Genomic DNA, 26,779 nt, shown 5'->3' on the forward strand with positions numbered 1-26,779 from the left:
ATAAAGTAACACCTACCAATCCGGAATGCATTATAAAAAACTGGCACCAACCATTCAAACTTTTGCATTGGCTCTTCACAATATAATAATGTAGGTATGTAGATACTATACTAAACTGGATTTCTATTATAATGTGGCTACATCAAGTAAAATACTTCAACAAAACATTCTAGCATCTCAAGAAGGAATGAATGTTCACACTATATAAAAAAAAAGATTTATTTCTTATTACATAATATTACAGCCTTTACGACGAAATATTAAAACCATATGAGAACCAAATACGAAGAAATATTAAAACCATATGAGAACCAAAAACCACATATTATATTATAGGCCTATCTATATTTTAGATCAATATCAGACTCTGATTACTTGTTAACGTCTAACTCACAAACAAATAAATACTCCAGCCATGGATCTTCCTCAACTGTCTTAAGTTTTGGTTTATCTTGCGCTGACCAATGTTACACTTATGTATGGTAAATTGACACCTACCGGCGTGCATGCAGCATCATGCAGAAATAAAGGTTTACAGTAACGGATGTGACTGTAAATGTGGTATTCATAATGACACCTGATGTGACTCATAATTTTATGTAGCCTATATAACAGATTTGCACTGCACGTTGCACTAAACTGGACTTATCCTTCTTTTGAAATATGATTGGAATCACTTTTGAAAGCCCAGCTCGATCTGCCCAAAGGTTTTCCAGTCAGCGGGTGAAGGTCTCTGCGCGTGGCAAAGTGATACGATTAAATGCAATACATTTTCTTATCTGTATTAACTCATTGTTTCATCTGACTCCATAAATGAAAAAGGTTTTAATGATGATCTGTGCATCCTTAAATGTGAGCGAGTGTTTGACTATTCCTTTTAACTCTTTACTGAAAATAATGGTCGATTAGAAAAAAATCAAATGTTTACAATTTATGTCAGGTAAATGTATCACGCAATTGCATAATCAGTTCAAAGATAATAGATACAACCATCAAATGCTCTGAAATAAAGTGAGAAGATGCAATACCTTGACATTATAAAATACATGATGTGAAGTGTTTTTTACACTTTGCATCACGGGCTAGTCTGGGTTACAGAATTGCACAGACCCTCGTTGCATTTCATCATATAGACCGACCAAGGCAGAAACCTCTTTTCAAATGTAAACATGAGTTCACAGTGGGAATTCACATTAATCACCGCCCCAGACTTACTGGGTGCAGAAGTTGATTTACGTGGAACCATTTGCTAACAATGGGAATTTGGTTTGAGTTTACACTTTATGAGAGTAGGAGACCATTTGCCTGGAAGACACACCCTCCTATGTGTCCAAATTATCTCTAAACTCTAAAATACCTCATTACCTTTTGGTTTACTTCTTTGGGAATGAGACCTTTGTACCAGTCGCACTGAGACCTTTCAAATGATATCAAAAATGTGTAATACGCCACGGTATGATAATTATTCATTTTAACCCATATAGATTTTTGGGTGAATTTCAGGTGATCTCAGCATGATCGCACAAGAGAGACATTCCAAATGTTGATTTCCTTTGTTCTCTCAGAGAGTTGCGCTTTCTTCCAGTTTCTCCAGTGTAACACAACCATCATGGCGAACAGCGCGCATCTGAAGTGTCTCAGCTGAAGGAAATACATCATTTATTGGCTTTAATATATCGGCCTGAATTTCTTATTGGGATGATAATGATTACATACATTTTTTTCATCACTTGTCATACCTTCAAAAAGCCAGTTTTAGAGTTCCTGATATAGGAAATATAATATATACTCTATATACTTACTTACTGTCAGTGGACTTGTTTCACTCTACTGTCATTCATAAATGTAGCTCACTTCTGTTAGCTCTGAGCCTCTTTTGTATTTTTGAGCATGTTTTTCTGTGTCCAGGCTCAGGCCCGTTTGCAGGAGTCCTCTCAGAAACTGGACCTTTTACGTTTGTCTCTGGAGCAGCGGCTTGGAGACCTTCCACATGACCATCCCAAACAAGCTGCCATTAAAGAGGAGCTGACAGTGGGGTCCTCGCCTGTAGTTGGGTTGCATAGAGATCGCCGGCGCTCTTCGTCTTCAGCGTCCTCTTCACTCTTCAAACCATCCAGCCTGACAGGTATTGACACAGTTGAAAGTTAGCAGGAAGGTTATGGTGTTAAGATGTCAAGATAATATAGTTGTAATGCCACAATATGTAAATTAGTGAAAAATGTCTTTACTATTACAGACTGAAGGCCCTGTTTGACTACTTTCTGTACCATCAAGAGCATATTAAAGGGTTAGTTCACCCAAAAATGAAACTTCTGTCATTAAGTACTCATATAAAGTCATTATTTTTATTTGTTTTTTGCACACAAAAAGTATTCTCGTCGCTTCATAAAATGTAGGTTGCACAACTACCTTTTCAGTTCTACCTTTCTGGGCCTTGAAAGTTGCAATGATGTTGCTGCCTATTTGCTAGCTCAGAAATCTCTCAGATTTAATAAAAAATCTCTTTATTTTTGTTCTGAAGATGAACGGAGGTCTTACGTTTTGAAACGACATGAGGGTGAGTAATTAATGACAGAAATTTCATTTTTGGGTGAACTAACCCAAATTAGTTGACTTGACTAACCCAGTGTCAAGGTCCATCACACTTTTGAATGTTTAACCAAATGCATCACAGTGTGGTATAGCAACTGCTCTGTCTTTGGCCAGAAGGCCCTCCTGATGAATAGTTATCACTGGTGTACAGTCATCCTCCATTTAAGATGTTTAATTTTGACACTGTCTGTGAATGGTGAGAATGATCATCAAGGATCCCTCTGACCTCATCCATGCATTGCTCACTCCTCCTCTTCGGAAAGTGCTATAGGACATTTGAAAAGGGGAAAAAGCTGACAAAAGAGCTTGACAAGTTGTTTTGTAAAGAAATTAATATTTTTCTTCAGGAAGGATGCATTAAATTGACAGTAAAGACGTTTACATTGTTAAAAATTATTGCGAATAAAAGTGAATAATTGCTGTTCTTTTTAACTTCTATTCAGCAAAGAATCGTATGTATGTGTGTGTGTGTATATATATATATATATATATATATATATATATATATATATATATATATATATATATATATATATATATAATGTATATGAACACAACTACTTATGCACAACTTCTTAATATTTTTCCACAAAAGTAAACAGTTACTGCACAGCTGTTTTCAACATTGATAATAAGAAATGTACTTGAGCACCAAATCAGCATATTATAATAAGTTCTGAAGGACCATGTGACACTGAAGACTGGGGTAATGGGGTCATTACAGCAATGAATTGCATTCTAAAATATAATATAGTAGGAAACAGTCATTCAAAATTATTATATTTCACAATATTGCTGTTACTGTATTATTAATAAAAATAAATGAAGCCTTGGGTATTACCCGCTTACGCATAATTATATTTGCCATAGGGGTTGTATCTTAACAATTTTATTCATATTTGCACTTCTGATTGGTATAATTGTATAAAGTACAAGTATAGAGGGAATGAAAGTTGAATGTATGCTAATCTTTGTTTTTGTGCAGTTTTTTTTTTTAAATGTGCCATGTATACATATGGCTGTATTGTGTAAAACCTGCATGTATGTGTTTTCAGGGCGACTGGAGGTCAGGCTGATGGGTTGTCAGGACCTGCTGGATTCAGTTCCAGGCCGTTGTCGGGTAAGCAACATGTCCTCTGCCCCTGGAAGTCCCTCTGAGTCCAAATCACTAAGGATGAGAACTGGTCTCTCCACCCGCAGCACCAACGGCAAGACCACCAAGACGGACGAGCTCTCATGTGAGTCTCTCAGGGGTTGCAGAGTGAAATATAATGGATTTGACTGTAAACTCTGTGGAGAGTGACAGAAAGAATCTGTATTTTCCTACCTTGTCCAACGAGTTTAAAATAGTTCAAATAATGGATGGACTGGATGGAATTTAATCGACATTTTTTTCAATTAGTCATTAGAATTCAAATTATTAAATTTTTTATGTGACTTTTTAAATTATGTATTTTTTCCCCCCAGTAAGATGTTTCTTTAATTGTTTTCTTTCTTTTTATGTGTTTTCTCTCAGATGAGATCAGTGCTGTATTGAAGGTGGATAACAAGATAGTTGGTCGCACACATTGGCGGCCGCTTAGTAAGGAGGCTTGGAATCAGAGCTTTAGCATTGAACTCGAACGGGTCAGTACCAACAAATTCTACTGCATATTTCATAGACATCTAGTAAATAAATAAGAGTTTTGAATTCAGATAAGGAGCTCACCCTTAATGGATATCACAATCTCAAACTCCTGGTCTGAGTGCTTCTACAGCTTGCAATTTATAACTGTCAGTCATCCCAGGCAACACTTGCCACATCTGTTTTATGGAAAGTGCCTGTGATAGCATTGGCTGAAGGCTTTTCCTCACCTTCATTAAAAAAGCTTTTCTCCCGGAGTGCAATCAGCCGCCTCCAGAGTAATCCAAACTAATCCTGCAACATTTCTGTAATCTTTTACTCACCCCTTGGACACAAACATTCAGCCTGAATTCTGGCCAAGTCAGCCTGCAGCTCTCTCCAAGCTGATTCAGCTGTTCCGGCGGAAAATGAGAACTTATTTAATTATTTCTGTATTACTGTTGCAGTTTTTCTTTCAAATGTTGTGCTTCACATCTGTTTGATGAATGGGGAAGCTTGCTGTACCTGTCTTTGAGGTTTTGATTGTTTTAGAAAAACATAACTTAGTGTCTGACTTCTCATCATGCACATGTCAGACATGAAAATCACTCACCTTTCGGCGAAATTCGCCGTTTTGAAACCAAAATTGGTGACCTACGTGAATCGTGTAGATTCGATGAGAAAATGTTTAGAGAGGGAGAGGGGGTATACTATATGAAGTCATACTATATTATGATGTGAGAGAGAAATTTAAGTCATTAAATTCAAGTTCACGAAAACGTTTCCCTCCGCTGCGGCTGTCAGTCATTCTCAATTCAGCATCAAACAGCGCGTCGCGTTCGGTTACAACCTTTACAGTCTATGGTTACAACACAGTCAACGATGAAACTCTCTCCAAGATTATTCAATGTTAATATTATTATACTTGATCTGTAGATAAAGCTCTATGGTTTCGCATAAAATGACAATATTGCTGGACTTTATTGCTGTATCTTAATCATGTTCCTTTCTACCGTGTGTCTGTTAGATCACAACACTGGAGAGCACTATAATTGTTCTTCACGCGCACAGTAACTGAAATTTAAAACTGTTAAAAGAAAAGGCTCAATAAACTATTGCATAGATAGATACTGTATAATACACTACGTATATGTCTTTCCTTTGTGCTTTGAACTTTTCAATTCGGACTCGACGCGCTGCGCGCTGTGACTCCGTGTTGTTTCAAGCGCATCATTCTGCGCTCGGGATGCGCAAAAGCACTTTGTGCCGCACTGTGTTGGATACTTTCATAATCATATATAATACTTTTGCGCAATGAAAGATTATTAATAGCCTTTTTTGTTCTGTCCTATCTATCATATGTTGCTGCCTCATTAAACAGCTGTGATATACATTTAAACAAAATATACAAAATTGGATACAAAACAAAATTATAGTAGCCTAGACTATATATAAAATAATTGATCTTTCTGATTTTTATCTTGTTTTTCATTAATGTATTTTACAACAGTACAAAGAGCAAAGTGTAACGTTTTACCAGATTTAGTGCTACACTTATTGTCTTATTTGTTCCCCACTAAATAATGTTTTTTTCACTAAATGTTCAGATTTTATAAAATTATTGTAAACTTGTGATTTTTCTAGACTAAATTTTTCTGCTGAGTTATCCACTAATGTAGTTTATAATAGAATTTTTGTCATAGGTTATGATCATATTTTTTTGGATTTGTTGTTTTTCTTTATAATGAAGTTGTCTGTATTAAGTAGATTTTGTTTAACACACAAAAGAGTGATTATCAGTTCAACACAGAGTTATAGAAATTCTATTAGATTTTTTTTTTTTTTTTTTTTTTTGCGCTGGTATGCAAAAAATGCATCTAAAAATGCATCAGATTGATGCTTTAAATATGGAATATATAAAATTTTCTTACGGGGGAGCATGCCCCCGTAATATCCTTCTCACCTTTTTCACCCCTGAACCGTTTTCATGCCTGACATGTTGATGAATCTCTGTGTGGGGGAAAACTGCTCAAACTGCTTTTTTAAATAGTACAATACTTAAAGGGATAGTGTACCCAAAAATACAAATTCTCTCATCATTTATCCACACTTAAGTTGTTCCAAACCTGTATGAGTTTCTTTCTACTGCTGAACATAAAATAACATATTTTGAAGAACATTGGTTACCAAACAGTTGATGATGCCTCATTGACTTCCATTGTCCATCAACTGTTTGGTTACTGACATTTTGTTATTTTTTGTTTGTGTTCAGCAGAAGAAAGAAATGTATACAGGTATGGAACGACTTGAGGGTGAGTAAATGATGACATAATTTGTGGGTGACCTATCCCTTTATAAGGCATAATAAGCTTTAATCAATTGTAATTGGGATAACTTTTATTTTGCCATTTCAGTGAACATACACTACCAATACTATTCGAAAGTTTGGGGGTCTGTGAGAATTTATTTATTTATTTTTAATTCTTTTATTCAGCAAGTATTTATTTAATTGATCAAAAGTGACTGTAGACATTTATACTGTTACAATTCCTGTCTCAGATGAATGCTGTCTTTTAAACTTTCTATTTATCAACAAATCCAAAAAAAGTTATAAAAAAATATTAAGCAGCACAACTATTTTCAGCATTGATAATAATAATGAAAAGAAATGTCTCCTGGCCACTAAATCAGCATATGAGAATGATTTCTGAAGGATCATGTGCCACTAAATACTGGAGTAACGACAGGAATATATTACATAGTAAAATATATTAAAATAGAAAAGTTGTTTTAAACTAATAATTCCAAAATTTACTTTTTACTGTTTTTAATCAAATAAATGCAGCCTTGGTAAGCATAAGAGACATTTTTTTTTTTTTACCCGAATGGTAGTTGTAAGTAAATTCGAGGACCATTATGAGATGTAAAGAGGCGAGAACTACAACTAAAGTTGATATATGTGTGTGTGTGTGTTTTTTGTTTTTGTTTTTTTGCGTCTCATGTGACCTTTAACCTCCGTAGTCTCGGGAGCTGGAGATTGCAGTGTACTGGCGAGACTGGAGGTCCCTGTGTGCCGTGAAGTTCCTGCGTTTAGAAGACTTCCTAGACAACCAGCGACACAGCATGTGTCTTTATCTAGAGCCACAGGGCACACTGTTCACAGAGGTGAGAGAACCTCACAACACCTTCATACTAGTGCCAAATCATGTTAAAACACGGAGCCGAGTCTGGTACAGTTTAGAGCTTAACGCATTAACCTAATGCATAAAGTCAGCTGTTTATTGTGTGGTTTGGTTTCAGGTGAGATTCATTAACCCTGTCATTGAGCGACATCCTAAACTACAACGACAGAAACGGATTTTCCCAAAAGAAAAAGGTGTGCTTGTCCTCACATTTTATCCAGTATTGTCCTCATAGAGGGTCTGGTACTCATAAGTGATTGTCATAATCTCTCTCATAAGCACTTGAATGCTTTCTCTCTCATAAGCACTTGAATGCTTTCAAAACTATAAAGAGTGACATTATGGAGCTATTAACATGAAATGTAGAGGCAGTGCTGTGATTAAGGTTGATGTTTCAGAGTAATGCGTCATTATTTGTATATTAAATAGCTGATTTAATGCTTTTCTCAGGGAAAAATTTCCTGCGGGCAGCACAAATGAATATGAACTTTGCCACTTGGGGGCGTCTAATGATGAGTGTGCTGCCTCCCTGCAACAGCACCATCACCTCCCTGAGCCCTCCTCTGCCCGGCTCTGAACCTACATCCCCTCCATCCATGTTCACGCTCCCTTCCTCTGGGTGAGACTTGCACAGGTGTCCCTGGGGTTTTGGTCGAGTCAGATTTGTTTGAGGAAAATATGTCCAATAATCAGTGTAGAAAGTGATTCTCTTTCTGCTTTGTGGCTGTTTATCACAGAGACTCGGCAGTTGTTAAACTGAATTTCAGTGAGGAGCGTCCCACCAAGCCCCCGCGCCTCCTCTTGGCTAAGAACCCCACAACTGATGAATCACTTTCTGGGGTACGTCTTGTGGACAAAGACTTGCTTTTAATTTGTAGTTCTATATTGCTCTGGTCAAGTTACAGTTGTAATTGTGTTTTGGGACATGTTTCCTAGACTTCTACCAGAGTGAATTCCTGTGAGGATCGGCAAGTTCTCAAAGGCAGACCTGTATCCCAGCCTACACCTCAGTAAGTCAATATTTTATTTATTAATGCTATTATTATTGCTCATATCTAAGATTAAGGAAGATTTTGGTAGATCCCTAACCTTAAGTCTTAAATTTCAGCATGTAACCCCTCTCACATTATTGTCTCTTTCTCTTTCCCCAATTGCTCACTGTGTGTTGTATATATCCTTTTTCACAGGAGGAAAGAGGGGATGCAGATGGAGGACTTCAACTGCATTTCTGTTTTAGGAAGAGGGCACTTTGGAAAGGTAAAACTGCAGATGTCCTTCTGTACTGTAATCAGATGATTCTGGGGGGTGGCGTTGATGCTATATCTTATTGTCTTTCATTGAAGGTCCTGCTGGCTGAGTTCAAGAGAACTGGGAAACTATATGCCATCAAAGCTCTGAAGAAAGGAGACGTTGTGACCCGGGAAGAAGTGGACAGGTGAGGTTCTGTATCCCTGTGTCGGGAATGTCTTCTTGTGCAAATAGCACCATGAATTGGATATGGTAATTTGTAGTCTTTTGAGATTTATTGTTCAAAGTTATATACAAATAAATTTGCATTTTTATTTTAAGTAATATTTGATATTAGGTAATATTTTGTAAAAAAAAATCAAACGTAAATGAGGTCTAAAAATAGTATTTATTTATTTATTTAATACAATGGCAATAATTCTGCCAATTCACGCGCGTGCACTCGACAATTAACTACTGTGGACTTCGACCGAAAACAGGAAGTAAATACAGGTATGTGAGCTGGCTGAATTAACATCAATTTTATTCATATCTTTCACATCTACTGCAGTCAGATTCACCGTGTTCACTCGGAATAAAATCACTCACATGGCTGTGCACTTGTAATGACACATCAAGGATGTTTAGAGACTAAAAGCAGGTTTAAAACTTGCCCCATTTAAGTCAACAGAGTGCAAATTTTAAAAAGAGGATAAAAAGGAGTAGGCAACACCGAATTTTGTCGTTGTTCTCTGTACTGACAGCACTCCAAATTTACCAAAAAAATGAGCTCAATCTTAAAATTGACCGGAGTTCTCCTTTAAGAGATCACTTTTTTTACACTGTATAAATAGGTCTGTATGCATGAAAATATATAGCTATATATATATTGTGAATTAATTTTATTCTTCTTATAGTTTAATGTGTGAAAAGAGGATTTTTGAGACCATCAATGTGTCCCGTCATCCTTTCTTGGTGAACCTATATGGGTGTTTCCAGACACCTGACCATGTGTGCTTTGTGATGGAATATTCACCTGGAGGAGACCTGATGACCCACATCCACAATAACATCTTCTCTGAACGGCAGGCTAGGTAAACACACACATACATGCGTTGGGTTTCCATGTTTTATGGGCACTTTCCTTACACATAATGATTTTTATGCTGCACAAACTGTATATTCTATCCCCTAACCCTACCCCTAATCTCAGCCCTCACTCAACATTCTGCATTTTCATAAAAACATAATTTAGTATGTTTAGCTTCTGCTATCTTACATACTATTATGGGGACATTTGGTTGCCAGGTACCTCCCTCCAACCCCCCCTCCCCCCAACACAAACACACAGTGTGTTATATTACAGAGCATTTACATAAGTGCCACACTTGTTCACTTGTTCTCGGAGTCAGACGCACACGCTGAATATTTTTAGCATTGACGCGTTCATCTGTGACTGTAAACTGAGGGGTTTTCTGGCAGGTTTTATTCTGCATGTGTATTACTGGGCCTGGATTTTCTGCACCAAAACCGGATTGTCTATAGGTAACTACACTATTACTTCTATTATTCAACTATTACTAAATTCCCATATTATGCAAATATGAAATAATAATGCATGTATGATTACTCTATCCGTTTTTGTAGGGACCTAAAGCTGGACAATCTGTTAATGGATTCTGATGGCTTTGTGAGAATTGCAGATTTTGGACTTTGCAAAGAAGGTATATTTAAACCATACCATATGTCCTGTGGAAAAAAAATTGTTTGTTCGTCTCAAATTACTATTTGAGCGGAGTCACCAAAGTCTTGCCTCCAATTAGGTATGGGACATGGCGATCGTACGTCAACTTTTTGTGGAACCCCAGAGTTCCTGGCCCCGGAGGTTTTGACGGACAGCACTTACACACGCGCAGTGGACTGGTGGGGGTTGGGTGTGCTCATCTATGAGATGCTAGTGGGAGAGGTCAGCCCTGATCCTCAGACTCACAATACAGCATCACTATCTCTTGGCCATGTGTTGTAATGTTGTTTGTGTATTTAAATAAAAAAACTTTAAGGGCAGTAAAAAATTTATTTTGAATGAATGAAATTTATTCAGCAAGGGCACAATAAATTATTCTAAAGTGAAAGTAAAGACATTTCCAATGTTACCGAAAATTTCTATTTCAAAGAAATGCCATTCATTTTTTTAACTTCTTTTCATCAATACATCCTAAAAAGTGTATTACAGTTTCCCACCATAATATTATGCAGTACAACTGTTTTCAACATTGATAATAATAAGAAATTTTTCTTGAGCATCAAAGCAGCAAATTAGAATGATGTCTGAAGGATCTTGTGACGCTGAAGACTGGAGTAATGATGCTGAAAATTCCTCTTTGCGTTGTAAAAAGATGTAAAAAAATAGAAAAGTTTTTTTTAAATTGTGATAATATTTCACAATATTACGGTTTTGATTTCTGATCAAATAAATGCAGCCTTGGTGAGAAGAGACTTATTTCAAAAACATTAAAAAAAACAACCCCAAAACTTTGAGTGCATACTTGTATCCTTTCTATTCCAGTCTCCATTCCCCGGTGATGATGAGGAGGAGGTGTTTGACAGCATAGTGAACGATGAAGTGCGCTACCCCAGGTTTTTGTCCCCCGAGTCGGTCTCTGTGGTCCAAAAGGTAACCGCTCATCCATCTCATAGAAGAACTGAAATTGAAATTCGGTCTCTGACTCTGTATCTTTTTGCAGTTGTTGCAGAAGAACCCTGAAAAACGACTGGGAGCAGGAGACCAAGATGCCAATGAAGTGAAGAAACACAGGTTTTTCCAGGTGACAGTCACTAATAGTTTTGACTACCTTAGAGAAGCTTCTTTTTAAACGTTCTTTTTAAAAGGCCCGTTCCTCTCCACAGGGCATGGACTGGGAAGCCCTGTTGGCCAAAAGAGCCAAACCTCCTTTCCTGCCGTCAATTAAAGCACCAGCAGACGTCAGTAACTTTGACGAGGAGTTCACGCGCCTGAAGCCAGTCCTGACCCCTCCGCAGACTCCGTTCTTCCTCACCGTCGAGCAGCAGGAGTTCTTTGCAGACTTTGACTTCTCTGCTTTGCACTGACTTCCACTCGATTACACCACGAAGGGGTTGTGACATATCAAATCTCTGCTTTCTTTTCTCTCTGTCTTGTTTATCCAATTATTCTCTCCCTTGAAGTTATGCAGTCGAATCAAGTGAAGTTGGCCCCGTGTCACCCTTTAAAAGCTGCTGTACGCTTTTTCAGTGAAACTGGCTGCAAATGTGTGCTTAAAGTCCAAAGACAGTCCAGACTGAACTTTAAAACCAAGAGGAAACATTGTGATCACCCCCGACCAAAACTTTGCGGCCACCACTGTGAGTAAGCTCAGACCTGCTCCGACCATCCCTGATATTTATACATGCAGTTATAAACGTATATTAATGTTATTTTTGGGATGTTATACTGTTTATCGTGTGCAGATGTTTATTTTTAGTCAGCTGTTAAAATAAATGGAAGTCTTCCTGTTACAATGAACTATGATGCCAAAATATACTTGCACTGAACAGTTTCTGAACAGATAATAATTGTCCAACGCTGTGCCGTTTTTAAAGATTTCTGATGTAGTGCTGATCCGAGCGATACATCTTAAGCTCCTTAAGTTCCAGTCAGTAACTATGGGACTGTGTGCTCAGTGTTAGATCATGGAAATTATTCCACGCTCAGTCGATGTGATGTATGTTCATGTTAAACCCTCACATTTTGATCTCTGGTTGTCCCTAATCTGGATTTGATTTAGGATTGGATAAATGTTGCTTGTTGATTTTTGACCAGTTCTCAACTTTCCAAACCCAGTACTTCCAGACATCTTCTGACTTTTTGGCTTTAAATGGCGACTTTCTCTATCCTGCCTTTCTATTTATAGTTCTCCTCTGGACAAATGTAGGACTTTTGAATAAGACTAGACATATTCTACTCGATCTTGGCATGATACGGTTAGCACATTCACTCACTAGGCTGATATTTAAACAGTCCAACTGTTTTGCTTTCTGCATCACGTATGATAGAAGCTGATTACGTTGTTCCTTATTTAACATGTTTGTCTAAATTTTACTTTTCTACATCAGGCCACCATTGCATCATTGTCAATGTGGTTTACTACTGATAGGTTACACTGTGAACAAAATGACACTAAAATTTTGAAATGAAATTTGCCAATTCTATGAGCCACATGAAGGATAATAAAATATCGAAGTAAATGTAATTGAACAGGATGAATGTATTTTCAGAAATAAAATACAATGTGATCATGTTGTTCAGTTTATTGAATATTGACGTTCCAAAATATTACAGAGGAACCAAAAAAAATTGCATAACTTTGATCAAAACGGCACAAATCATTCATTAAATCTCAGTATAATAATGAGTTAAAAACACACGAGTGCAAAAGTAACATTTTAAAGAAACTGAAATCAAGTAAAAGAAAAAAACAATTATTGCTTTTTATGCCTCTATATTAAGCGGAGACATTTCTAACTAATGTTTGTTGAAGAAAACAATTCATTATACTGCATTTATCAACCAAACATATTACTGGACCGGAATCTAACAGTCAAAGAAGTGTCGCATTCACTTACATAATCCTCTCCCTTACGCTGCTGACGTGTAATAAGAAATACCCTGTTTTTATAAAAATAATGTTTAGCAGAAAAAAAAACTTTAATGATGAACAGTACTGCACTGATTATGTTTGTATTCTAAATGTGTCTTCTAATATGTTCATTTCTCATGTTTAATGTATAGATTGTCAAGATAAACCAGTACAATTAATATGATAAAATCACATTACAAGCATATTGAAATTTCACCACTGATAAATAAAGTGCTATAGGAAATTATTTCACTTGAACTTATTACCGTCTAAAAAAATTATCTTAAATGGGGTCAATTCCCCCTTCCCTCCAAAAAAACATGTAAAAATGTGTATATACAACTGACTGTATTTCACAAGTTCAATAATTGCACAAAAATCATTACTGATGTAAGAATACAACATTTGCTGCTGCTATAAAATAAACGGACAGATTGTCTAGTTAAGTTACTTTGTCCAACAGCTTGTTAGTACCATGAAAGAGATTATTTGAGCAGAGCCAAGATAATAATTAAGCTTATAAAATTGTGATATAATCTCATATTGCATTAATGGGAAACCACAATACAGCTCCAAAATGCTGTTGTGATTTTGTGCTTTTTGTTCTGCGTTTGCTAATAAAATGTGCTAAATCAGCACAGATGATTCGTCAAAGTAATATCTGGGCAAAGTATTCACAAAACAGTTTTATAGAAATGGTCTTCATTCCAACCTATTTGATAACAAGAAGTTTGTGCATTTAAGAAAGAATCACTTTCAAAATGGAATGGGTCATTCACAAGGAAGAAGTAGATTAGATGTAGTAGCAGATGCAGTTTGGAGCAATTTCCACCAAAACATCAACTTCCATTTAATGAGTTATTTATCACGGCAGTCATGACTCCCAGGGAATTAAATGGGATTGTTGCCTTGCTTGAAATACACATGCTCCCAAACCACTGGTTCCCAAACGCAGAAGAAGCCCCAGAGATTGCGCTGGGTTCCACGGTCAAAAGGGTTTTCGTCTACTCCGCAGTGCTTGAGGTAAGAGATTCTGTGTCGAGACATGAACTCCCATGTGGTGGTATTTAGTGACACCAGGTAGAGGTGAGAGCCCAGAAGGAGAAGCACAGTCAGGGATAGGACCGCCACCACTGCTGCTGCTCCCAAGAGCACACCGTTGGTCCTCAACCACAGCTGCCAGGTGGGAGCGTGACTGAAGCCGGACCTGTACAAGATTTAACAAGGGGTTCTATTATGCTTTTTTTGTAATGTTGCTTTTTAAGCATGAGATAGGTCTGTGAAGTTACAAAGCACCACTCTAAAGGGAGTTATTCCCTATATCAGTAAGAACTGTTTCTGAACTTGCTGAAAACTCTTGATTGTAGTCTTGAGTTTTCTTCCAGAAACGTACACCTCACAATATTCCTCGTTTAAATAATTCCTGCCCAAGGCATACACACAAAAAAAAGGGAGGCATGTCCCGATTGAGTTGTGTTAGTAACCGTGACAATTCCTAACACGCGTATGAAGTGGTTGACTAATCAAAAAACACTGGTCCAGCTGACCAATCAGAGTACATTCAGCTTTTCGGAAGGAGGGGCTTAATAGTGACAGGAACTAAACAGTGTGTTACTGAAAGATTTGGAGAAGAGGTGCAGCAATAATCTTGTAAATATGTGATAAATAATGTTTTTTTTGGAAACTTTAAGGAAAACCTATTCCAGTAGACCCCAAAAACAAAAAGACTGAAAAAGGACATAATAGGACCTCTTTAGTGGTAAACTCTGGATGCTTTAATTTTGATGAAATAGTTTGAGAACACCTTTTAGATTTGAAAAGGTATGGAAACTAATACATTATTTAGGACTATTGTCCATTAGCAGTTCTGGAAATCCCATGCATGATATATAAAGGCCAATTCACACCGCACCAACAGACGCCGACCAACGCAGACAATCACTAGATTACAGTACGCCACTTCTCAGACATTTTACGACCAAACAAACAAACACCAACAGGGGTAACAAACTGAACCGACAAAACCCAATGAAGTGTCTGTTGCTGTTGGTCTGCGTCTGTCGGCACAGTTTGAAATGGCCTCAAGTATTACTCACCAGGCCATGTACAGTCCCCACAGTAAGACAACAAGCTGGACAGCCAGATAAAGCACAAACCAGCGGTGGTTTCTCTCCCCGACGCAGTTCTCTATCCAGGGGCAGTGGTGATCATAGCGCCGTACACAGTGCTGGCACGTCTGGCAGTGTTTGGATCTCATGGGTTGCTATGTCAAAGTGTGCATTCATTTTTATAATGGATTCATTGTTATAAATTAACAAATATGTTTTTTCTATGCATGAATACATAAGGTTATTGTCATAAACCAAAAAGAAAATGGCAAAAACTTAATTGAAATAACATTTTCATTAAATTAAATAATAATGGTAATCAAATTACATTCATTGCTCTGAAACTAAAACAGAATAAAAAATGATCTTAAATAATATTTCGTTTTTGTTGCAGCTTGACCTTTGAATTAATATTATAAAAAGCTCTTTATTTATGTATATATCACATAAGTGACAGCGCACCTGTACCAGGCAGTGTCCACAGCGCCGCAGCCGTATGGACTTGGTAGTCTGTGGAATCATATCCTGCGTTTCTTCTGCAATACCAAGTGTGAACTGAAATACAGTCAAATGGTGCATTTTTATTGCTGAAAAAATCTGATGACTGTAGAGGAGGTAAACCTCACTCTGAAGACTGATAAACTTTATGAGGCCTGTATTTCTATTAACTCAGGTGTTTACAAACCCCAGTTTAGGAAACCCTGAGGATTCAAAAACAGAAATGCATTTTCTGTAGATTAAATATGATTATAATATAATTAAAAAGAAGAAATATTTTTATTTGTTTACCTTAATGTCATGTGATAATTAAAGGTACAATAAGAATTTTGTATCAAAATATCCAAAAACCATTTGCACAGTGTTATATTTATTTCAATTGTGTACTTGCATTATCCTAAAAGTTTCCAAGAATTTGTAAATTCAGAGAAATTCACAATTTTAAATAGTGCCCGTCCCTTGTCACTTGTCGCCTGTCAATATCCGTGTTATCCCTGGTTTCCGCTTGTACTGCGATAGTAACCATGGTCACAGATCTGGACAACTGCATAATGTTTAGCGGCATGCTGTTGTTGTTTCGTTCAAACATTATGGAACATGGCAAATTGACTTTGGGACAAAAGGAGAACTAAAACGAGGATCAATATCGGCTCTTGCATGTACTTTATTAGACAGGTGAGCAAATGTACATAAAACAAATCAATGTTATATAGCTTAACATGATGAAATGTTAGAATATGATCATTATGTTTTACCAAATGTCTTTAGAGGAGCGCTTCCAGGACTCAAAATGTTTGCTTGAGGTGCTCTTTGGATAGGATAATCATTGGTAACAAAACTTTAGATTAAAAAGCCTTTACTGTTATGGCTTGGTCATCTTAAACCTTTAAAAAATACTTTGACGCTTTTCAGCATACAAGCCTCCGTTACGAAGGATCGTATGCTGAAACCGAAACGCGTCGGCTAAGGGGTTGCTAACATAGACAGTAAAAGAAATGGGCACAGCGACCCCATTGATTTCAAAGGAGAAGACAGAAGCCCGATTATTGCACTTCCTGCCTGATGGCTGAGCGACTGCCAGGCTCAAACTGAGCTTGACGACAGTCTGACAGTTGTAAATCTTCTAGTAGCTGTGCCAAGACAAATCTGAATCACCCAATTCCTCAAAAACGTTGTTGAAATATTTTGTCCCGTTGCTTTTATGGACTCTCTATCTATGGTCTTCTCCCTTGACTTTATGACTCTATGTCCCCCCGATTGCCTCATAGATAGTAAAAGATTGCCTGCGAGCTTCTCCTCCTGTCGATACGGTAATGTCTCTATTGTGCGACAGAAAGTCGCGTGGTTATGACGCAATCATTAGCCTATTTTTACAAAAACGGCTTCTACGGGGCCATAACGTAAGATACAAAGTAATGGAGCCTTTTATACATTGTCGTGTTTCTTTAGAAATAAATACTGAACAAATGAAGTCTTTGGACGCCTCAGATGTAAAGTTATTCGCTGTCAAAGTGACGACAAAATGAATGGGAGTCAATGGAATGCTAACAGCAGGTGAAGTTCTGCTACAATGGCGGCTCCCGCGAGGCTTCAGTTTCCGGCTGATGGATTACCCCCTTGGTTGCTAACCTCTTACAATAGGCTTGAAATGCCTATTGTAAATGTAGTCGAGAGTAGGCGGCTGCAGTGAGAGGAGGAGTGAAAAAAGCGCAGGCAAGCCGGACAGTTCTCGCTTCTCGCAGTGGATCTGACACCTGCGAGATCAATGATGGATATCACGGGATTCCCGCTCGTGCACAGTGTTGCTAATAAAATAGATGTAATTTAAGTTCTGTTGCTTTTATATGAAAAATAAATAAAATGAACAAGACATCCAAAGTACTTGTTATTTAATTCCATTCCAAATAAGTGTTTATCAATCATTTTTCTTTAATACAGACATAGGCTCTGTTTTTGTGTGTGTGTGTGTGTTTTTTTATAATAAAATGACATTGCATAACCCATAGAGATCGCACTGTCCGAGAGTTTGGGAATATTCACACATAACATACATAAAACATGATATCCGAGTTTTAAAAGAGAAAAATACATCACGGTTGTTTAAACCAATCAACATTAAGCTGTGGTCAGCAAGTCGTTTCCCATCATGCTTTTGATCAGCGCATGTGACTGAAGGATTGCCGTAAAGCAGTTCTCTGGTCGTACGATGTGTATGACGTCATTGACATTAAAATACTTTTTAAAGCAAATAAGTGACTCTAAAAAATCGAACACCCAGTAATCTGTCATTTCTTTGCATCTCCTTTCGAAAACAATATTCAAATTACTAGACAAAAAATTATATCCTGAGAAAAGTGGATTTTTAGGGGTATAGCTCCATAGACCTCCATTCATTCTGCACTCGTCCTGTGAGCGCCCTCATAAGGAACCAGAGTGGAAATTAGACTGGAATCCGCGCTCATTTAAGGGACGAAGACAAAGCACTGACACCTGCAGAATAGAATCTGACGGTACTTTTTATTGAACACTAAAAAGTTAAATAAGCATATTATAGTCTATCTGCTCCGTAAGATCAACGGCACCGCAGATCGAGTGTGGCCTCTATATCTTAGACGTTTTTAAATCTGAACTCCAAAAAGCAACGATATTGTCAGACATCCATGAGTGCATGTTCACAGAGGAAAACAACTGAAGAACAGCGCTCTCGATACTCGACAACGATGGAATTCAATGGCGTGGGCGAAAGTATAAGGGCGGCGTGTAATAAATTGTATGAAATAATCCCGAAAAAAGTACAATCACGGCAGAGATGACAAGTTCAGCAGCTGGAATCAGCTGAGGTGACATGATGCTAAAAGAGAGCAGACAAACGGCTAAAAACAGCAGAGAGGGAGCAAAATCTTTCCGTGGCAGGGGCAGCTGGGATGGGTGGAGTGAGACCTGTCACTCCACCCATCACCGCTATATGCGCCTGTCACTCGACCTGTCACCGCTATATGCGCCTGTCACTCGATCTGTCACCGCTATTGGCAGCTGTCACTCGACCTGTCACCGCTATATGCGCCTGTCACTCGACCTGTCACCGCTATATGCGCCTGTCAATCGACCTGTCACCGCTATATGCGCCTGTCACCGCTATATGCGCCTGTCACTCGACCTGTCACCGCTATATGCGCCTGTCACTCGACCTGTCACCGCTATATGCGCCTGTCACTCGACCTGTCACCGCTATATGCACCTGTCACTCGACCTGTCACCGCTATATGCGCCTGTCACCGCTATATGCGCCTGTCACCGCTATATGCGCCTGTCACTCGACCTGTCACCGCTATATGCGCCTGTCACTCGACCTGTCACCGCTATATGCGCCTGTCACTCGACCTGTCACCGCTATATGCACCTGTCACTCGACCTGTCACCGCTATATGCGCCTGTCACCGCTATATGCGCCTGTCACTCGAGCTGTCACGGCTATACGCGCCTGTCACTCGACCTGTCATGGCTATATGAGCCTGTCACCCGCCCTGTCACGGCTATATGCGCCTGTCCCGCGTCCCGTCACGGCTATATACGCCTGTCACTCGACCTGTCACGGCTATACGAGCCTGTCACGCGACCCGTCACGGCTATATGCGCCTGTCACTCGACCGGTCACGGCTATACAAGCCTGTCCCACGTCCCCTCACGGCTATATGTGCCTGTCCCGCTTCGGTCACGGCTATATGAGCCTGTCACTCGACCTCTCACGGCTATATGCGCCTGTCCCGCGACCCGTCACGGCTATATGCGCCTGTCCCGCGACCCGTCACGGCTATATGCGCCTGTCCCGCGACCCGTCACGGCTATATGCGCCTGTCCCGTGACCCGTCACGGCTATATGCGCCTGTCCCGCGACCCGTCACGGCTATATGCGCCTTTCACTCGACCTGTCACCGATATATGCGCCTGTCACTCGACCTGTCACCGCTATATGCGCCTGTCACCGCTATATATGCCTGTCAATCGACCTGTCACCGCTATATGCGCCTGTCACTCGACCTGTCACGGCTATATACGCCTGTCACTCGACCTGTCACGGCTATACGAGCCTGTCACGCTACCCGTCACGGCTATATGCACCTGTCACTCGACCTGTCACCGCTATATGCGGCTGTCACTCGATCTGTCACGGCTATATACGCCTGTCACTCGACCTGTCACGGCTATATGCGCCTGTCACTCGACCTGTCACCGCTATATGCGCCTGTCACCGCTATATATGCCTGTCAATCGACCTGTCACGGCTATACGAGCCTGTCACCCGACCTGTCACGGCTATATACGCCTGTCACTCGACCTGTCACGGCTATACGAGCCTGTCACGCGACCCGTCACGGCTATATGCGCCTGTCACTCGACCTGTCATGGCTATACAAGCCTGTCCCGCGTCCCGTCACGGCTATATGTGCCTGTCCCGCTTCGGTCACGGCTATATGAGCCTGTCACTCGACCTCTCACGGCTATATGCCCCTGTCCCGCTTTCCGTCACGGCTATATGCGCCTGTCCCGCGACCCGTCACGGCTATTTGCGCCTGTCCCGCGACCCGTCACGGCTATATGCGCCTGTACCGCGACCCATCATGGCTATATGCGCCTGTCCCGCGGAATAGTATGGAAATACAAGGTTCAGATCACTAAAAACTAGGGGTGCGCCGATCCGATACTCAGTATCGGTATTGCTCCGATACTAGCAATATTTGCCGGATCGGGTATCGCCAGACGAGACCATCCAAATCCGATCCGATATTACATAGCCTACGTATGTTATTGTTATACAACACAAAAGGCACAAAAACATTATAAAGCACTATAATGTTTTCGTGTACTGTATTCCAAGATTTCTGAAGCCATTACATATAGTTTAATGTGAGGTACAGATTTAAATCGTTAAATTAATCTTCACCGAAGTGCTTCCCTCCGCTGCGGCTGTCAGTCATTCTCAGCACTCAAACAGCGCATCGCGCTCGGGTAAAACAGTCAACACGATGAAACTCTCTCCAAGATAAGTCAATGTTCCTATTATTATACTGTAGATATGTAGATAAAGGTCTATGGTTTGCATAAAAGGACTTTAACGTGCTGGAATTTCACATGTTACTTTCAACCGGGTGTCTGTTAGATCACAACACAACTCCTCAGTGATCACAACACTGGAGTAGAGAGCGATATAATTGCTCTTCACACGCACATTAACTGAGATTTAAAACAGACATAATTTTGACCACTTATTAAGTTTTGTTTTAAGTGAATTTAGTTTTGTATAAATTGTATCTTCATTTTAATCAATGTTTCATCAACAAATTGACTGGATTAATAAAAAAGAAGCAAATATAGTAGACAATATAATTAGGACACGCCGGCGCGTGAACTGGAGCGCGTCTCATAAATTAACCGAAAACTGACAGAAAACCCCAGTTTATTAATAAACAATTCAAAGATTTAATGCATAATCCCTAAGTTGGCCATTTTTTTGTGGCAAGCTTTGAGATGCGGAATAGGCAATATAAAAATGTATAGGCATAAACACCGGTGTGATCATACGCTCCAGGGACCAACCTAGAATGATTACACCGTGATCGTACGTGCGAAAGGCTTAAAAACAAGAAATTTTATGACACAAAATATTGAAATGTAGGCTTAAATCAAACACATTTTAATTCAGATTCTGTATTTATATATATATATATATATATATATATATATATATATATAAAAACAAAAACAACGAAAAAAACAGCTGGGTGCTGTTCCAACGTCTATGTAGCGGTGACAGGTCGAGTGACCGGCGCATATAGCGGTGACAGGTCGAGTGACCGGCGCATATAGCGGTGACAGGTCGAGTGACCGGCGCATATAGCGGTGACAGGTCGAGTGACAGGCGCATATAGCGGTGACAGGTCGAGTGACCGGCGCATATAGCGGTGACAGGTCGAGTGACAGGCGCATATAGCCGTGACAGGTCGAGTGACAGGCGCATATAGCGGTGACAGGTCGAGTGACAGGCGCATATAGCGGTGACAGGTCGAGTGACAGGCGCATATAGCGGTGACAGGTCGAGTGACAGGCGCATATAGCGGTGACAGGTCGAGTGACAGGCGCATATAGCCGTGACAGGTCGAGTGACAGGCGCATATAGCCGTGACAGGTCGAGTGACAGGCGCATATAGCCGTGACAGGTCGAGTGACAGGCGCATATAGCCGTGACAGGTCGAGTTACAGGCTCGTATAGCCGTGACAGGTCGAGTGACAGGCGCGGTGACAGGTTGAGTGACAGGCGCGGTGACAGGTCGAGTGACAGGCGCATATAGCGATGACAGGTCGAGTGACAGCTGCCAATAGGGTGACGGGTGGAGTGACAGGTCTCAGTGGCAGCTGCCCCTGCCACGGAAAGATTTTAGCCTTACTGTAACAGCAGCAGCAATCCACCTGTCACTCAAGTGGCCACGCCCTTGATTATGCAGCATTTTAAGGCTTAATATAATTTAAACGGATGAGTTCTAAAAAAATTCACCCCCCTCACAGTTGTCATGAAGGGCAAAATTAGCTGTATAGACCAAAACAACTTAAGACACCAGGCTGTAAACCATAGCTGTCAACATTGAACATTGAAAATAAGGGAGATTTCCCGGAATCCATCCCCAAAATAAGGGATTTTTTTACACGATTCTTACCCACAAACTTTAAAAAAAAAAGCACTAATCATTAACAGTCTAAAGAGTTTATAACTACATAGGCCTACATATAGTGTGAGAGAGAGACGTGTGTGTGTATATATATGAGAGAGAGAGAAAGAGAGTGTGTGTGTGTGTGTGAGAGAGAGAGAGAGAGAGAGAGAGAGAGAGAGAGAGAGAGAGAGAGAGAGAGAGAGAGAGAGAGAGAGAGATGGTAGAGAGAGAAGGAGTGTGTCTGTGTGTGTGTTAGGGGTGTGACCTTAACCGTGAGACCGACGGTTATAGTTGAACACCGTAATTAGAACTCTATAACCGCCAAAACCGTTTTATTAAAATATTTTTTACAAAAAATGTTTTATCATAGAGAATGTTTAACTACTAATATCAGCTTACGAGGGAAACAGATGCGAAGTTAGTGGTGCTTCGGAAGTTCGGAGGCTGCTGCAGGAGATGATTCGGGAGAGGTCTGTACCGATCAGAGCGCACGCTGACACGGAGTTAGGGTCAAGCTTTGTTTATAGCATGGTTTATACTCGACGCGTCTGTACGAGCGCGGCAAAAATGATGTGTTGGGTGCGCAAGACCCGCAAGACCCCATTTCGCTTTGCTGTGTGCACGGCTTTTCTTTGTAACAGCGCGCACGGCGCCGCATCCGAGGATGAACGACTTCAAGCCGAATCTTCCCGAGCTTGTACGTCTCACACAATCAGAGCGTAAAAATACGGGATATTTTACGGGAAAATACTAAAACGGGAAGACAGCGGGAAAAGAGCTAAAATACGTGAGAAACCCGGAAAAAACGGGAGGGTTGACAGCTATGCTGTAAACATATTTTTTTCTGCAGTAAAGTTGGGCTTTTTAACATGGGGGAGATACAGATTTGACTCACTTTTGCTGCCAGCCTCAAGCGGCCAGGCGATGAATTGCAGTTTAATTCACTTCCGTGTTGGTTTCAAGAGAGAGTGCTTCTCAATATCCCTCCTCGTCTCCTCGCTCCTCTGTCCTCCATCCTATGACCCGGAAACCAATCAAGCACAGCCATCTTGAAGGACATCTCAACTCTCTAATTGCACCGCGAGGAGTCGAGGGTCGAGGAGTTAGGAGGCTTTCAGAGGAGTTATGAGTGAGGATACACAGGTGTATCCTATGCGGAAGTGTTCTTTTGACTAAACGTGAAGCACGTATAAATTCTCCTCCCCCTTCACATCGGTCACAATAATTTTAATTTATACTTTACTCTTGCAGTTTATATAAACCACAAATCTCACATATTTCAACAGGATATCTTGCTTTATTATTATTCATTATGAATTTCTTAATAAACAAATTTCACCAATCTAAGGGCAGATCCTTTGAGCGCTGCTGATGACGCTATCGATTGATCAACTAGTCCAATGTATAAAAAAAGCTTTCATTCGATTCCTCCGTCCTCATTTTCTTTCCTTGCGTCCTTCCCTCACAACCTACAGGGGGTGGAGCTGAGACGCGAGGAAAGGAAACGAGGATGCAGAGATAAGAAATGAGAAGCACCCAGGGAGGTTGCCGCTTGGTACAAACGCTTCCAGTGTGAATACTCTCGCGCGTCTGCAGCTGCAGTGACGGTGTAGTTACGCTGACGGGCTGTTCACGCTTGCGGTGTGAAACGGTGTGAAATGCGAAAATATGCATTTCGGCATACAAGTCTTCATCACCAAGTGTTTTTTAAAGGTTTAAGATGACAAGCCAAAACAATAAAGGCTTTTTAATCTTTCTAAAGTGAGTGCCTTGGAGTTTCCTGAATTTTTGTAACATATGATCAGTATGTTATTCTAATGTTGATCTAGCTTACTGTCACCCAAATGTTGTTTAGTATGATAGTGTAACGTTAGACGAAGTGAAACAGTGCAGTGTTACCTCACAAGTTTAATTTGTCAAATAAACTGACCTGTGTGAATAGTGCGATTACGTTAGTTTGGTAGAATTAAATGTCCTCATTCCTTTATATCCACGGGACTCGCATGTGGTGCTGATATCTGTCTATCATTAGCAATCGCGCCCTGCTTCATACCACAGTCGTTTTAAAAAAACATGAATGTTTTCACTCATCCATAAACATTATTAGATCCATCAGCATGACAGCAAGTCCCATCATTCCACTTATGACTGTGTCATCAATCTACCTCTTTGTTATTGTAAGAGGTTAGCGACTCCTCGCGGCCAAAAAAATTACATATTGTAGCTTTAACCGACATATTATTAAATTATTATAATATTAACTTAAATTTGTAGGGGGTACTTCAAGTAAATATTTCAGGTCAAAGGAGTTTGGATGACCAAAATATTTGAGAATCCCTATATTAACTGACCTGCAATTCACAGTCATCAGACATGACAAAACCAGGATCCATGAGTGAAACCGCAAAGTACAGCAACACGGACACCAGAACCAGCAGCACAAAGAGAACCGGCAGTGTGAGCTCCCCTGTCTCCTCCTGTTTGCGCAGGTCTGTGTGGAAGAGTAGAATAGAACATAACTGAACATAATAGAGTGGAAAGCAGTACAGTAGTGAAGTAGAATACAACATAGTGGAGTAGGACAGAGTGAAGGAAATTAGAATAGAGCTTAATAGAGAGAAACAGAGTAGAATTGTGCAGAACTGTGGAATCCCATTTAGGCCACATAGTCAACACAAAATTGGCTCACAAAGTTGAAATTATGCCACACCAAAGGGCAAAGGCTGGAACACTATGCACCACACTTTTGCCGACTTTGTAAATAGTTACAGAGAAAAAATGGGCATCATGATCTAAATGACTGAAGATCACACACTTACAGACTTTCAAGTAATTCCAAACACAACAGACATGTGCTTTATTGCTTCAATATGCATGACAAATGAAAACATTCTTCTACAGTGCTCTAAAATAGGCTTAAATTATGGAACATGCTTGATATCCTCTGACTGGATGGAATCATAGTCTGAAGCTAAAAAAAAATAGATTCTGTGCCCATCTATACTATGTGATTTTCAGGGAAATCTGTTAACTCTGATTTCACAAAAGCTGCAGACTAGCTTTTACTTTCAGCAATTAGCAAAGGTTGTATAATGTATTCCAGCCATAAGTAATTAATGAGATAAAAAGTTTAAATTATGAGCTAAAAAGTTATAATTGTGACTTTTATAATTATAAAGTATAATTTTTTGTAGTATGACAATAAATATTATTTGTTATATATAAATATTAAGTGTGACTTAAATCTTAAAATTATGGCTTAGTATGTCATAGTTTCAACTTTTTTTTATCTCATAATTATAATTTAGTATAACTCATAATTTTGATCTACCTCAGAATTACATAGTTCCGACATCTTAATCACATCATGAGTATCTCATAATATTGAGACTTTTACATCATGAGTTTTCGTCTCATCATTTTTACTTTTATATCACAATGACTTTTTGTCATAGCAGATAATATAATGAAACTGAGTGTGCTAGAGTATAATAGTTAGGGATCATGTAAACGTTGATCCTTAATCTCTCATTAATGCAGATACCGGTGTGCAGTAGCATTATGTACATTATGAGGGTGATGTAGGCATACAATAACACGTCTATAGATGAGGCGGATATACTTGCAGTACAATCAGCATCTATTAAGAGCACTTACCTGTGTCGTGGAGGAAGAGAATCAACGTTATAACCCATGTCAAGATGACATGAGCGGTCCTCACCAGGAATCCTGATCCGAACACATTTTTGAACATCCTAGCATACTTCTATATAGCCTACACCTAAACATGCATCTGCTGTGTGCTCGTAATGAAATGCATCTTATCCTCAGACTCACTATAGGCAGCTAGCTGTGTTAGCCAGCTCATAAGAAACCCAGTTAACTTACATTCCAGCTGTCAAGTGAGCTCCTACGCTAAATTCCAGAACAAGAACCATTTGAACCAGAATATTTCACCCAAACATGGGTTCTGTACGCTAAACATCTAACGCAGCTGGCTATGACCTGGCTATACTGTTGCTCTGTAATGCAACAGTAGCGCTGTACTTAATTTAGATACTGTTCCTTTCGCTCTAATAAGCTTGTTGATGCCGTTCCGTTCCGCTGCATAGACGTGAATCGGGAAGATGTCACGTTTCCTATTGGTCAGCTTAAGTCATGTGACGTCTCGTCTTGAAACTGGGATGCAAAGGCAAAGCCGAGGGAAAAG

The 26,779-nt window shown here is 39.7% G+C and overlaps 2 protein-coding genes across 3 annotated transcripts in view; one reads left to right on the forward strand and one right to left on the reverse strand.

The window, feature by feature from the left end:
* The window catches only part of pkn3 (protein kinase N3), a 29,638-nt gene extending 16,720 nt beyond the window's left edge, over nt 1–12,918 (forward strand). For both annotated transcript variants that reach the window (XM_077240675.1, XM_077240676.1), the window contains 17 exons: nt 1,909–2,125; nt 3,648–3,830; nt 4,109–4,218; nt 7,217–7,360; nt 7,496–7,571; nt 7,828–7,996; nt 8,115–8,217; nt 8,314–8,387; nt 8,565–8,634; nt 8,721–8,812; nt 9,522–9,698; nt 10,087–10,149; nt 10,252–10,328; nt 10,428–10,570; nt 11,171–11,278; nt 11,349–11,429; nt 11,512–12,918. In XM_077240675.1, coding sequence (XP_077096790.1) covers nt 1,909–2,125; nt 3,648–3,830; nt 4,109–4,218; nt 7,217–7,360; nt 7,496–7,571; nt 7,828–7,996; nt 8,115–8,217; nt 8,314–8,387; nt 8,565–8,634; nt 8,721–8,812; nt 9,522–9,698; nt 10,087–10,149; nt 10,252–10,328; nt 10,428–10,570; nt 11,171–11,278; nt 11,349–11,429; nt 11,512–11,712 — 2,088 coding nt within the window. In that variant the 3' untranslated portion in view covers nt 11,713–12,918. The remainder of the gene's footprint in view (nt 1–1,908; nt 2,126–3,647; nt 3,831–4,108; nt 4,219–7,216; nt 7,361–7,495; nt 7,572–7,827; nt 7,997–8,114; nt 8,218–8,313; nt 8,388–8,564; nt 8,635–8,720; nt 8,813–9,521; nt 9,699–10,086; nt 10,150–10,251; nt 10,329–10,427; nt 10,571–11,170; nt 11,279–11,348; nt 11,430–11,511) is intronic.
* Nucleotides 12,916–26,690, reverse strand: zdhhc12b (zDHHC palmitoyltransferase 12b). Its single transcript, XM_077240684.1, has 5 exons — nt 26,227–26,690; nt 24,921–25,060; nt 15,830–15,922; nt 15,356–15,522; nt 12,916–14,466 (listed from the first exon to the last, which is right to left on the reverse strand). Exons 1-5 carry the CDS (start codon nt 26,321–26,323, stop codon nt 14,151–14,153), a joined length of 813 nt encoding a protein of 270 aa, XP_077096799.1. The 5' UTR covers nt 26,324–26,690; the 3' UTR covers nt 12,916–14,150.
* Between the last annotated feature and the right edge of the window lie 89 nt (nt 26,691–26,779).

This window comes from Siphateles boraxobius, unplaced genomic scaffold, assembly GCF_051911475.1.
Source record: "Siphateles boraxobius isolate OS27281-9 unplaced genomic scaffold, OSU_SipBor_1 24, whole genome shotgun sequence".
Taxonomy (NCBI): domain Eukaryota; kingdom Metazoa; phylum Chordata; class Actinopteri; order Cypriniformes; family Leuciscidae; genus Siphateles; species Siphateles boraxobius.